The sequence below is a fragment of the Equus quagga genome, chromosome 1 (assembly GCF_021613505.1).
Source record: "Equus quagga isolate Etosha38 chromosome 1, UCLA_HA_Equagga_1.0, whole genome shotgun sequence".
In the NCBI taxonomy this organism is placed as follows: Eukaryota; Metazoa; Chordata; class Mammalia; order Perissodactyla; family Equidae; genus Equus; species Equus quagga.
In genome coordinates, this window is record NC_060267.1 from 26937753 (window position 1) to 26952448 (window position 14696).

At 38.5% G+C, this 14696-nt stretch overlaps 1 protein-coding gene across 14 annotated transcripts in view; it reads left to right on the forward strand.

Moving 5' to 3' along the window:
- Positions 1-24: 24 nt before the first annotated feature.
- KIF21A (kinesin family member 21A) overlaps positions 25-14696 on the forward strand; it is a 147436-nt gene continuing 132764 nt past the window's right edge. For 10 of the 14 annotated variants that reach the window (XM_046666458.1, XM_046666466.1, XM_046666491.1 and 7 more), the window contains exon 1: positions 25-211. In XM_046666458.1, coding sequence (XP_046522414.1) covers positions 168-211 — 44 coding nt within the window. In that variant the 5' untranslated portion in view covers positions 25-167. The remainder of the gene's footprint in view (positions 212-14696) is intronic. The other 4 variants (XM_046666576.1, XM_046666520.1, XM_046666528.1 and 1 more) reach the window with 1 other exon arrangement.

A 14696-nucleotide genomic window follows, 5' to 3' on the forward strand; every position in this document is an offset into this window, starting at 1 on the left:
TCCTCCCGCCGCCGCGCCGCCGCCACCTTTCCATTCAGTCGCCCAACATGGCTGGAGCGCGCCGGAGGTGAGCCGGCCGCCCCTGCCGCTGCAGCCTCTCGCGCCCGCGCGCCGCGCCTCCGCTCGGCCGGCCGGTGCCCCGGGCCCGGCTGTCGCGCGCCGCCAGCATGTGGGGCGCCCCGGACGAGAGCTCGGTGCGGGTGGCTGTCAGGTGAGGACGGACGCGGTGGCGGCGGGCGGCGGGCGGCGGGCGGCGGGTGGGCTGCGGCTCGGCGAGGACCTGCTCTCAGGGGCGGCCGGCGGGGGCTGGGCGGCTGTGGAAACTGAGGCAGCGCGGCCCGGTGTTCGCGGGGAAGCCCGCCGCCCTCCCGCCGTGGGCGTTTGCAGGTGGCGGCGGCGGCGGCGCGGCACCGGGTCCCGGGGGCGCCCCGACTCCTCGGGGTGGGGGCAAAGCCGTCGCCGGCCGCCCGCCGCCGAAACAGCGATCGCCTTCGCTTCGGCCGCGTTGGGCGATCTCCTGTCGGGCTTTGCCCGGGGGAGCTGCCTCTCTCCTGGGCTGCGGTGTCCTTTTTATTATTTATAGAGTGACTGTCATACGTGTACTTGCGACTCCGGCCTTCTGAGGCAGGAGACAAAGCATCAGACGGATAGCGCTTCCCACCGCGGGTTGTAGATGTCGGTGCGGATGGACGTCTCCTTGAGCATCCCGGGGAACCAGCCAGCGCCAGCGGGTGGGCGCGGGAGCCATAGCTGGCGTGGCAATGGGAATTAGATTTAAGGTCAGATTCACGGGGGATAGGTCTGTAGAAGGAAGAAAACTCGTCAGCGAGGGGTAGGGTTAAATGGATGACTAGGTGAAATACCCTGAGGTTCGGCAGGATGGATACAATATAAAATTCTACGTGCCCGGGTGTGGGTTTTGAAATACTAGCTATATTAAAATTGTATTTTGGTCAATGTCAGATACACGAGTATTGAATGTAATTTAGACTGTTTTGATACATATCAAGAAGCAAAGCTCTGACAGTTGCTCCTGGAAAATTGCAACATCATCCCTGAAATATTAATGAAGCATTCATGGTGGAAGAAGTGCGTCGCTTTCCCAGCCCTGAGAGTCTGCTGTGAATTCGCTTGTCTTTATGTATACTTTCAGGATTATGAAAATAATCTGTCCTCCAAAAAATTATTTTTAAAAATCCATTTGTAGTCTTTCTGAAAAGTTATTTAAAAAAATCCTATAATGTCAGCATTTCTATAGTTATTTTAGTGACATCTTGTTTAGGCATAGAAATGGCTGTTATATATATTCTTTGTATCTTTAATCAATTGAAAGAATAAAATGAATTTTAAAGTTTTTTTTCATTCCCTTTGTAGATCAGGAAATGACCACCCATGGAGGTGACAGTTTTATGGCTCTTTAGAATCGCCTGTTATAAAGCTTTTGAAGTTTTAATTTGACTTTTTTGGTTATTCTAGGGGTACTTATCCAATTGTTAGATTAGTTTGATCTCCTATTACTGCTACTCCTTCTTTTGGTCTTTTAATACCTATTCTTGACTGTACCATGCAGAGGAAGGGGATGGAAGAAGAGGAAACCCAGTAAGAGGCAGTTTTGGTAGTTGATAGATCTGGTCAAGGAAGGTGAAGGAGCATAAAATAGTAATGAAAACAGAAAATTCAGCTATGAGAGAAACCATTTTTAGAGACTTAAGATTTTTATCTGTGAATTCTCTAGAATGTCATAGGGCAGTTTAGCCCTGCTATCAAATCTGATGCTGCTTGCAATGGAGGCGAGTAGAGCCATGGATCACCCTTAAGTGATGCTGACAAATAAATAACTTACTTGGTTTTGGTATGCATGTTAGCACTGTTTAAGTGAATAAGTGTGGGTGTCATGGTTGGGGAAAGGCTTTGGAAAAATTTTAACAGAACTTAGTAAGCCACGTTGTGAAGATCTATTTTGTTTTCATTAAATACATTATCTGAATAGATCCACTCTCTCAACTTATTTTACATAGCATAAAAATAGCACATATATTTCCATTTACAATAAATCCTTTTTGAACATATATCCCCATCTCTATTATCCTGATTTCCGAGCTAAAGATAGCAATAATTGTTGGACACATACCAGGTGCCTGGATCAGTGCTGTGTGTTAAGATGTTTTAAATCTTGTGAAATCTCATTTATTCCTCACAGCAATCTTTGATTGAGGTCCTGTTATTATGGCCATTTTACAGACAAGACACAGAAAAATTAACTAACCTGCCCAAAGTTAAACTGGTAGCAAGTGGGAGAACCAGAGTTCCAGCCCAGACGGCTTGACTCTGCAGCCCAAGGTCTTAACCCTTAAATCTCTGTAGGTGAGAGGCAAGAACGTGCTTCCCAGAGCTTTATTTAGCTTACGGTCAGTTGCCTCTTCCTGGTTCTGTACTAGTTCATTTACAAATGAATGGCTTTGATAGGTTACTCAGACCTTGATCTTGCTAGAAAATACAGAGCTTGGAAAGAGAGGACCTGAACTTAGCTAGAATATTTCCTTAGATTCTTTAATCTTTCCACTGTCCTCCAGTCATACCCTCCAGTTTGCGATAGGCTTCATCAGCGGGATAAATAAACCAACACATAGACACAAATTGGCAGGGCATTTGACCTGCTTTTCCCCTTCGATGAATAATATAATAACAGGTAATAAAGAGTTGAGTCTACTTGTGTAAGTGCACCCAGCGTCCTAGAGGTTCTTGGGTTTTATTAGATGTAGCGACTTATCAGTATGTTACTGTTGATGACTCTCTTTTAGGTTTCTCAAAATAAGTGCATGGTCATATAAAGCCTTGGGGAGAAGTTAAACAGGAAGTTTCTCATTTAGGGAGAATATTTTTAATTCAATTTCCAAAAATACCTTTGGATAGACTACATCTGAGCTGTTCTGCAGGGTGTCTTTCATTGTGGTAGATGTGGATTCAGGTGACAGCCCTGCTACCCAACCCCATGTGACTGTTGAGCACTTGAATTATAAATAGTGCTACTGAGGAACTAAATTTTAAATTTTATTTAATTTTAATTAATTTAAATTTAAATTTAGAAACTGAGCCTTGACTTAGTTTTTGGAAAACTTTTAGGTAAGCTTGGAACAACTTGGTTATGTAGATCTACTCTTAACTGTAAAGTTTATGAAATCTAAGGACGAATAAAGTATTTCTGATGAACATTTAGTGTCCTAATTGACATATGTTGTAAGTATAATATATACATAGGTTTCAAAGACTTAATATGAAAAAAATGAATGTAAGTATATCAGTAATCTTTGTATTGATTACATGTTAAAATGACAATATTTTGTTATATTGAGTTAAATAAAATATTATTAAACTTAACTTCATCTATTTATTTTTCCTTTTTGAAAATGTGGCTACCAGAAATTTTAAAATTAATTATAATGTTGCTTGTATTATATTTCTGTTGGATAGTGCTGCTGTATAATTTAAAAAATATGAGGAAGAAGTATAGAATAAAACTGTTCATAGCCACCCTGTCATAGCCTAACTCCACTCTTAGATCAAGAAAATACCAAAATCTTGGGCATCTGTTTTTGGAGTGGTTATATATACACATACATACACACAAGCATATATATATACACACGTACCTATGTACATATAAGATTTGATTTTACAGCAACATTTTTTTTCCTTTGAGTGCATAGGGGTGGAAAGTTACCAATTATGGACTCAATGTGGTAGCTGATTTCCTAGAAAATGTGGTAAGTTTACCGATGTCATCAGCAAAAATGAGCAATGGAGTATAGTGGATATTCTACTCTTATTATCTAAGTATGCTGAATTGAACTAGTCAGTTAACTCAAAATGATAAAATTAATTAAACGTTTTGAGTTCTAAATCCAAGACATTGTGGGATGGTGTGTCCTTTTCCTTTCCTTGTCTGAATGCTGACATAATATTTGAAACTTTTTTTCCTCGTCAAGAACTTTAGCTTGCAAAATATGTCACGAGCTGGATGAAAATGGAGATAGAGAAAAGGCCCATTGTGTTTTCGTGTCATTGTCTGTGTGATTGTGAGATAAAATGTCTTTGCTTGGCTTTGGCAGAGAACAGTACATATCCTTGACAGTGAGTCTGGGTTAGTGCGTAATGGAGTCCAATTTGCTGTATTTCACCTTACTAAAGCACTTTTAGGAAGTGGCATTGCTCAGCAGGCGCAAGGGGTGATCGGACAGTCGAAAGCTCTGTTTTAAGTCTGTCACTGGCGCTGATTTGCAACGTGACCTCCCTGAACTTTTGTTTTGCCTCATGCTGAGGTGACAGTGTAAAGGTGTTAAGTGTTGTAAGAACTTTCTATACACAGTCTATTAAATATGTGATTTTTTTGTTGTTAGTCAAACTGTTGGCATGAATGGTGCCTCTATATTGACAGGAAGTAACTATTTTAACGTTTCAAACTTGACTTTCCTGACAGTCTGTTTACTTTGGGTACTCTTATTACTGAAGAGGAAACATTTAAGCTTTTGTGGTCTCTGTCCCAATCTGATTCTAATACAAATGTGCAATATTTTGTTTAATCTACATTAAAACCCTATAAGGTAGGCTGAACAGATATATCCCTATTTTACAGATGAAAAAATGAGTCTCAAAGACAGTAGGTGACATAGTCAAGGTTTCTCAGCCAGTAAGTACCAGAATTGGAACTCAGACTTAGGCTTCTGATATCTGTTTGTTTGTCCTTAAGCATATTTCCAAATGTTTTCAAAACATTTCATGTACTAATTTCAATGTAGTAAGGTTCTTTCAAGCTGAAACACAAATATATATATCATGTAAATTATTTGAAACAATTTAATGTTTAGAAAATATAGACGTAGATAAGCAAGGCTCTTAGAAATATTTATTTTAGGAAATAGATGATTATCTGGTGTTTGGTCATTTGTTTAGTCCTTCTTTCCTTCATGCTACAAATATCTATTAAGTGCCTACTATGTGCTGGACACTTTCCTTCCACTGAGAATGCACAACACACGTGACAGACATGGTCTCTGCTTTCATGGAGCTTAGACCTAGCAGTATGAGGCTCTTTAAATGCACAAAGTATGTTGGAACTAACACAGAATATAATCAACAGCACAAACTAGAAGTGAAAGACAATTGTTGCAGTTAGTTTTTATTTTTCCTCTTTTTTTTTTGGTGAGGAAGATTTGCCCTAACATCCATTGGCAATCTTCCTCTTTTTTTGCTTGAGGAAGACCAGCCCTGAGCTAACATCTGTGCCAGTCTTCCTCTATTTTCTATGTGGGATGCCTCCACAGCATGGCTGATGAGTGGAGTAGGTCTGCACCCAGGATCCGAACCTGTGAACCCTGGCCTCTCAAGTGAGTGCACATAACTTTAGCCACTCAGCCACAGGGCTGGCCCCTCCTTTATCTTTTTTAGTAGCATTTTTTAGTTCATACATTTCTTAAGAATAGTGACTAAGGAACTAGTAGATGATATGAGTTGAAAAATCAATGAAATTATTTTATTCACAAAATATGACTTGATGCTTTTTCTTCAGATACAGTTTATTAAATTTATGAAGAGTAGTAGACCTGTTTGTTATTTGGAGCTCCATGGAAGTTCAAGTTTCATGTCTAATTATTATACCCCTTGAGCTCTTATTATCTTACCTGCTAATTGGTTAATATTTTGATGCATAATTATGGGGCAGTGAATGATGCACTAGAAATTCCAGTTTACTGAAGCCATGAAAGCAGAAATTATCTTGGCAGTTAATTCCATAATCTGCCCAATCTTCCAATTCTCATCAATTTCTCCTCAGAGAGGTAAGTTTGGAATATTCACTGTTATGGATGTTTTCCCCCAAGACGTATTACAACTCACCTGTGTGACTCTGGTTTATAAGTGGTTATTTTCTGTCAACATTAGACAAGACCTTTCTCTGAGTTTCAGACTAGGAAGGAAAACCCAACAATGAAAATGCATGCCATGTAATAGAAAGTATTTGTATACTGTGTATCATTAGAATAATTTATTATTCAAAATAAAACAAATATTTGTATTTTCAGTGCTTCTTTCTGGGAAGCAGATTTGTGAATGCTTTCTTTCAACTTCATTTTCAGATGGATTAACTATTTAATCTTCTCAGAGTGTTAAAATAGTTTTCCTGTGGCCCAGCCTTTATTTGAAGCAAACGACAGCCAAGCCAAAGGGACAGTTTTCACGACACCCTACAATTATCTTGAGATCTTCTGAGTGTTTAGGAATTATATTTGAGATTCCTTTGTTTTTTTAAAATTATTAGAAATTTATAGATTGAACATAATTTTTACTACTTCTATAATTATTGACAAAATAGGTTTTAAAGCTGAATGGGACCTTGAATAGCCTAGCTGGTTGAGCCCCTTTAAGACAGTTGAGGCATTAGAGGCCTAGAGAAGTGAAGGAATTCCTTGAAGTCCCCCAGCTAGCAACTCAAGTCTTCTGTTGGTCAGTGCTCTGAATTTTCTAGGACTTCATGTTTTGCTGTCGGACACCCCAGAAATAGAATAAATTTATATTTTAAAAGCTACAGTTTTAATCCCTTAAACATGCTTTATGAATATGTTTAATTTGTCGTTTAAATACATCCCCTCACTCTCGGTACCCATTATTTTGGCTTTATGATTGCCTTAGTTCTAGAAACTAGGCCAGTGAGTCTAACAGGGACCTCTCAGAGATAGAGGGGACCCCTCGGATAGAAATCGAGGTCTATATTTTGAAGTTCCCGGTATATTAAAATGTGAAGGACTGCCTGAACTGGATTACGGACATAATAATATACTGTTTTCAGCCTTCATATGTAACACACGAATGCTTTAACAACCACCACGAAACACATTGTGTGTATAGTCTAATTTGGAAATGATGTTAAACATGTGAATAGGTTTTTGTGAACGCTAGGCCTGGGACGTGTCGCCTTCTCCCCCACCCCTCCCCTTGGTTCTTGAAACTTTGTTTTCTGCTCTGACAAACTTGAGAATTATAGCGCACTCCGTAATAATGGCAGCCTCACTAAGGGGACATAGCTGGAGGGTAGGGTGGGGCAGAGGTGGGGTGTGGTTTAGTAGGGTTGGGTGAGGTATGTTTATTGGGATCTGGGATTGGAGAGGGAGCTAGGAACCTGAGTGGTTTAAAAGCACCTCTTTTTGAGTATTACTTTACTGGATAGGTAGTTCTTAAGCTTTTAAATAACATCTCATCCCTTCCCATCCTTATTTTAGAAGGAACTAAAGAATACAACACATTTTGACTGTAATGGAGGCCTGTCATCCACAAAGTATCGTAAATCCCACCTCTGCGGGAAGCCTTTCTAGACTGCTCCCATTGCTGGTGCAGTTCTGCCCCTTAGGGCCGTGCACCTTCCTTATGTGATTCTTCTTTCTTTCCCTCACATTGTGATGGTTTTCACTTCAAATGTTCCCCAAACTCAGAGGACATTTAATGCTTTTTTTTAGAAGGTACTAACATATGGACGGCAGTATTACAATAGAATCTTTGAAGGACATTGGGGTTATTAAATTGAAACAAGCAGACCTACATGTCCAGATTGGAATGAAGGTCATTCAGGTTTTAACCCCAGGGTCGGTTTACTTGGGTGACTAATCCACCTCCGTCTGCTTCTTCAGTAAGAGCAAGGAACCAAGAAACTTGTTCAAATTTGGTTGTGGAGAGGTGGGCATCATGAGCCCACCCAGGGGCTAAATCAAGGACAGCTTAACGTTTATTCCTAGTCTTTGTCTCTCTTAGTGTGTAGTAAAATTTTTGTTTTTGAAATTGGATCTGACGTTATTCTCCACTTTGGGGAACTGTGTCACTTAGGCATGACACCGTCAGTTCTCTGAATATGATGAAGGAATTATGTTTTTTCATAGTTGATATTTACATTCTTTGACACAGCTACATAGTCAGTTTGGAGTTGTTCTAAATAAGAGACTTTTTCTTTTAGCAAGCAGAAACAAGAAACCTTGGAGAGGGTCAAGCTGTAGTTAATTATTATGGTGTGGTATGCTGATCACATGGTCTACTAATGAGGCGTAGACCATCTCTTTCTACCCTCAATTGTATTCCTTCTAATCTTATTTACTTTTTTTAGATCAAAATTCCTACATTTATTACATAATTATTGAATGTCTACTGTGTACTGGAATCCCATAAGTTGGAGGCATAAAAGCACTTGGAGGCGAGGTGATATAATAGGATGAGCGTTGATGGTTAGAAAAGTATTTTGGTCTAGACTCTTAGCAATGATAAACTTGGCTTTGAGAAGGTAGTTATCCATCTACCTCAGTGGACTCGCGATGGATCAAAAGAGAACCATGTGAAAGCATTTGGAAAGCGGTCTTTACACAAATACAGGTGGTAATATTACTAGAGATGAGTTTGATAAAACCAACAATGGGCATGTTGGGTATATTCCAGACTCTAGCAGTTGGATTAGACATTCTCTAATATGTAAGCTATAACTTAAATTTGTAAAGTGCTTTATATTTTCTTGGTTCTTTTGCTTTTTGAGTATCTATTACTTGCACCACTGTCAGTGAAACAAAAATGTCTATATAAATACTTTGAAAAACCTTACCTTACCTAGTCCCTAGTTCTCATTTTGTTTTCAATATGTAAATCATACCATCCTGCTCTACCTTACTAAATTCCTTCTTTTATATTTTGGTAAAATCCGCCATTTTTATCCTTTCCCTTCTCTTCCCACACAGACTTTCAGTTGGTATGATTTTTAGTGTTTTGTAAAGTTACTACAATATACTTTGTGAGATTAACAATAATATTGAATTATATTTTCCAGTAGTTGCTTAACCTAATGTAAGAGGATGTTGACTAAATTGGTTAATAAAAATGTGAATTTTCCTTCTGAATTGGATTGCACCAAATTTTTGAAAACATTGCTAACTAATACTTTCCTTGCTTCTCATCAGCCTTGGCAACAAGCCACTAAACTAGGCCATGGATTAAAGAGCGTTGTAAGGAGTAAACTGAGTAAAAAGACCAGAAGTAATAATAACACAGAATTTTTAAAATGCATTTACATTTTCTCTAATTTTTTTTCTGGCCCCTAAAGCCGAAGGAGAAATGTGCCTGCAGTGTTCATTGATAGAGCTATGTGAAGACTTAGCTGAAAGCACTTGAAAAGAACACTGATACTTAGAAGCAGGAAACAGATCTTACAAGCCTAGTCTAAGTATCTCAAAATCAGCTTTTAACTTCATAAGTTATTTTTATTTGATTTTTTTCTATTATTTAAATAATGCAATCACATTAGAAAAAGTATCCGGGAACAGATGAGAAAAGCAATCCATCATAGTTCACTACTCTTGAGATAATTTCTGTTAGCGTTTTGGTGTATTTCTTTTTTTTTTAAAGATTTTTGTTTTTCCTTTTTCTCTCAAAGCCCCCCGGTACAAAGTTGTGTATTTTTAGTTGTAGGTCCTTCTAGTTGTGGCATGTGGGATGCCGCCTCAGCATGGCTTGATGAGCTGTGCCATGTCCACGGCCAGGATTTGAACTAGCGAAACCCTGGGCCTCTGAAGTGGAGTGCGAGAACCACTTGGCCACAGGGCCGGCCCCCTGTATTTCTTCTTAGTTTGTTTTCTTATCTGTACCTACATTTGTTTTAAAGTGTTGTAATGTGGATACACTTTTGTAGCCTGATATTTATTATGACTTTAGAGTATAGCATAAGAATTTTTCCATATCTTTATATAAAAGAAGGGCATTTTGAGTAATATGCTAAATATTATACATCATCTGCTTTATTTCAATAATTCAATTCAATATATATTAAATTCCATATATCAAACTGTAATTTAATTGACAAGCCTTTACTGTTTAACGAGGACCTTAATTTCATTTTTTTTCTAGACTTGTGCTGTGTGTAATGATTCTTGGTGGTGTTTTCATTTCCACTGATGAGCACACTCTATAAATGACTATTTCCTGGAATTGAAGGGGGAGGGTAGTGCAGCTCACCCAAAAAGTATGATTAAATGTTATGGTACTTAGGATGCTTTTCAGAAAAAGATATATCGATGTATAATTTTAACTTTTCAGCTATATCTATAGCAAGACATAATGTATTAGGATAATACAGACATTTGTTTAACGCATTAGTCTAAGCCACTGATGGTAGACCAAACGCAGGTCCGTAACCATGTCATGTTCCTTGGAAATCAGGGCATTTCTAAGGCGTTTATTTTGCTGTGTGTATTTGTTTGAATAGCTGTTGGTTACCTAGTCTGCATCTGTTCTGCCCTAGAATAGAAGGTGTCAGCTGCTGATTAAACATGAGATTACAGATTTTATTCCTGGTTATTTGGCTTGTCATTTAAGGTTTCTTAATCCAAAAGTGACATTTTCAAGTCTTAATTTAGGCATTACAATATAATGCTTTTGAATTTTAGTTTGTCAGCTGGCCCTTAGATTGGCAACAAATTCCACCTGTTTTTGATTGTTTTCTTATCTGTTTTGTTACCTAAATTGGACCGTCTGTTACCTTTGTAGCAGATTCAGTCCTTGTCTTTGAGTATAGGGTTTCTTTAGTTGTCTTCTGGTTCTTAATTTTGTATTAACTTCCTATAGCTCATCATAATTTATTTATCTTATGCACGTGTTCTGTGACTGCAGCTCTCAAGGTAGAATAACTCAAAGACTTTGGATGATTTCACACTTTTAAATTTGAGCACTTTTTTTAAGATTGGCACCTGCGCTAACATCTGTTGCCAATCGTTTTTTTTTTTTTTCCTCCTTCTCCTCAAAGCCCCCTGGTGCATGGTTGTATGTTTTAGTTGTAGGTCCTTCTAGTTGTGCTATGTGGGACGCTGCCTCAGCATGGCCTGATGAGCGGTGCCATGTCCTCGACCAGAATCCGAACCCGGTGAAACCCTGGGCCGCTGAAGTGGAGCACGTGAACCCAACCACTAGGCCACGGAGCCTGCCCCTAAATTTGAGCACTTTTTGACATCAGTTTTATGGTCTCATTTTATATGTTTCTATGTTAGGATTCTGCCTCATTCTACTTAAAAACAGGCATCAAGATATTATGTTGTTGAATGCTGTGGGTATTTGTGATCTGCAAGTCCAGTTGTTTTTAGTGTGGTGTCAATAAGGCCAAGATTATGAGTTTGCTCCCTGGATGGACTTGTTAGCTTTGCTACTTTTTAATGTAATAATTACAAGAAATACAGCTGTTCAGAAGCAGCAGTATTAGAGGGGGTAAAACAGTACAAATTGGTTAACACTGGTGAAAAATCTCTCCAACAATGTTCTGGAATTTTCATCCTCTTTATTAGATCATTATAAATGAGAACATTTTTACATTCAGTGTCTATAGGAGCTCAGTAAATATTCAAAGTTTACAGGGGCTCAATAGGAGAAAATAATACCTACCTCATGTGTTTGTTGTGAGAAAAAATAAAATAATGCATCTAAAACCTTTATCATAGTACTGGCACTTGTTAAGTGTTTTGTAAGGAGTAGTTGCTGTTGTCATTTTATTGTCCTTATTTTTCTCCACTTAGTGACTCTGAGTTTCTGGGTCAGGCCTAAGTAATGCTACAAGTAAATCAGAGCTGTGTTGTTTGCCCTACCAGCACATTAGTCTGAAATTTATTTTGCTGCTCCAAACTTATGTGCCTATGCTTTTAGGGTCATAGCTTTCCCTGTAACCTCCTATTTTACTTGTCCAGATTTAGCTTCTGTCTTGGTTTCCTGATTTATATCCCTTTCCCCATATCTTGAATCCATATCCACTTGATGAAGTGAAATTATGGAAAGCCCCCTTTCTGTGGAGGGGAAAACTTGTCGTCTTTTTTTTTTTTCCAACTAGAGTCTCCTTCAACTCATGTGGGCCACTCAGAACTGGAAGTTCCCTCCAGATTGAATGCACTTGTGTACATGTGCTGGCACTGAGCAAGCCTGTGTCACTTCTGGACCTCACTTCACTTCCATGTCATCCAGGCCTCTAGCCAGGCTAGTTGTTTAGCTTTCGCCCTTAACCCATGCCCGCCTGAAGGCCCCAGTACGTTTTGAGACAGATTTTACCTGAGATCACAAAGCTGTAATTTTGGTGCGGGATTGACATGAAACACACAAACACATATACATATACTGCAAAATGTAAAATCTGCTAAGGAGTTGATGAATCTGGCTAAATGGTATAAAATATATTAATGTTAATAAGCAAAATAAATTATATTTGTTTCTTAATATCAGTTGATGGCAAAGATTTTCAACTTTGTCCCTGTGACATTTTAGTCAAAAATAATATATTGGATTTGTCAAGAAAATTTGAAGTTTTGAGTCTTCGTCTACAACTCTCTTGTCATTTTGAAATGGAAAATTTTGGTCACTTTTGAAGTGTACCTACCTTTGCATTAATATGAAAATTGTTCTGTTGGCTTCTGCTTGTGGCCATATGGTATGTGCACAGTGATGGCTTGGCATCTCGATTTTGATAAAGAGCTGATAGACTGTGTGTTGAGCTACGCCAGGCCATTGGTATACACTCTGCAACTGCTGGATTTGGGACTGGCACATCTAGGTGAGTCGACCATTGCTTTTTCTCACAGCAGCTTCACTGATAACGAGAAGGGATAGGGAAGAAGAGGAATGTGTGAAGGAATCAAGGACAGATTCTTGAAATCAACTACCCATTCTGGCTCCTGGCAGCCCTGCATTCTATATTAAAAGCATCATGGGTCTATGGCAACATGCCCTATCTTATCCCAGTATCCATCAAGAAACTGCTAAAAGCTGGTTGATCTCTCTTTTTCTAGCTCTGCATTCCTTATTAATTTTGTTTTTTGCCTTCATCCTATCCCTGCCTTAATTTTATTTTCCTTTGCACCATGGCTTCTTGCAAAGAGCATAGATGTTAGAGTCACAGAGATTTGAGTTCAAAATTTTAGGACAGCCACTTAACCCTTATGAACCCTAGTTTTCTCATCTGTAAAATGGAGTTAATGACTATCTTATAGGGTTGTTAAAATTTTAATGAATGTTGTAAATACCTTTTATTTAGAAGTGTTTGGGAGATGTTAGATTCTTTTTTCCTTCTTAGTTTTCTATCCTTCCTCCTCTTCCTACCAACTCTTTTTTTTTCTCTCTCTCTCCATCTATCTTTATCTCTATAAATCTCTATTTTTCCTCTTCTAGGTAAGACTTGTGACTAACCACAATTTTTTTTTTTTTTTAAGATTGGCACCTGAGCTAACATCCGTTGCCAATCTTCTGTTTTTTTTTTTTTTTCTTCTTCTTCCCAAAGCCCTCCAGTACACAGTTGTATATTCTAGTTGTGGTCCCTCTGGTTGTGCTCTGTGGGACGCCGCCTCAGCATGGCCTGATGAGCTGTGCTGTGTCCTTGCCCAGGATCCAAACTGACAAAACCCTGGGTCGCGGAACTGGAGCGCGTGAACTTAACCGCTCAGCCACGGGGCGGCCCCCACAATTTCTTTTTTAATCATCTCCAGGTAGAGGTAATTTCTTTGGTGAGCTCGTGTTTATAGAACTCCACCTTCATCCTGATTTCTCTATCTATGAAGTGGAGATAATAACAGTACTAATCTCATAGGACTGTCATGAGAATTAATTGGCATATTTGTAAAGCAACCAGAATAATGCTTGGCATATAGTAGGCCTCCATAAAGATTAGTTGTACTCATTAACTTGCAAAAATTTATTTCTTTAACAGGGATTCTTCTAAGTCTTCACTTGGGGCCCCTTTATTTACGATTTATTATGTCTGTCTCTAATGATGAAGAAAAGGCATGATGGAGGTAGGAGAAATAGGGAAAGGTTGGTAAAAGGGTCCAAACTTTCAGTTATAAGGTGAATAAGGTCTGAGAGTCTAATGTATAACATAGTGCCTATAGTTGACTACACTGTATTTTGTAGTTGAAATTTGCTGAGAGAGTAGAACTTAAATGTTCTCACCAAAAAAAGACAAATATGTGTTAATTAACTTGATGGGGGGAACCCTTTCATAGTGTATATGTATATCAAATCATCACAACGTACACTTTAAGTATTTTACCATTTTATTTGTCAATTATATCTCAATAGCTGAAAGAAAAGTTAATAGTGCATTTATATTAGATAATAGACAACCTTGATATTACCAACTGAAGTTATCAGTATTGTATTTATGTGCTAGAATTGATGTCTTGGTTTGTCTTTATGAATACATTGAGTTGTGAAGTCAAGATTGAGATAATTATACTTTCTTAACCAGGTTGAATAAAATGGTCTCTTAATCTTTGTCCTCTGTTGGTATGTATACTAATGGAATTACATTCCTTTCCTGTTTATCTTTAAGGACATGAGAATACTGATTGATTTCCAGCTGCTTACCTGGCAAGGTGAGCTGACTGACATGTTAATCCTTAAACCTCTTAAATGTATTGCTTGGTATATTATTAACCTGACCGTACTTCTACTTATACCAACAGAATTTTTACTAAGACCCCAAAAGTGATCAAAAACACACATATAAACACACACACACATATTTTATGTATAAGCTCTAAGAGAACTCCTCACTATTTCCATGCGTGAGGTAATTGAAAGATTTAATTGAGGTGACAGAGTTCCTTTGCTAACTTAAAAAAGACACTTGATTAATTTTGTCCTCCCTTTTG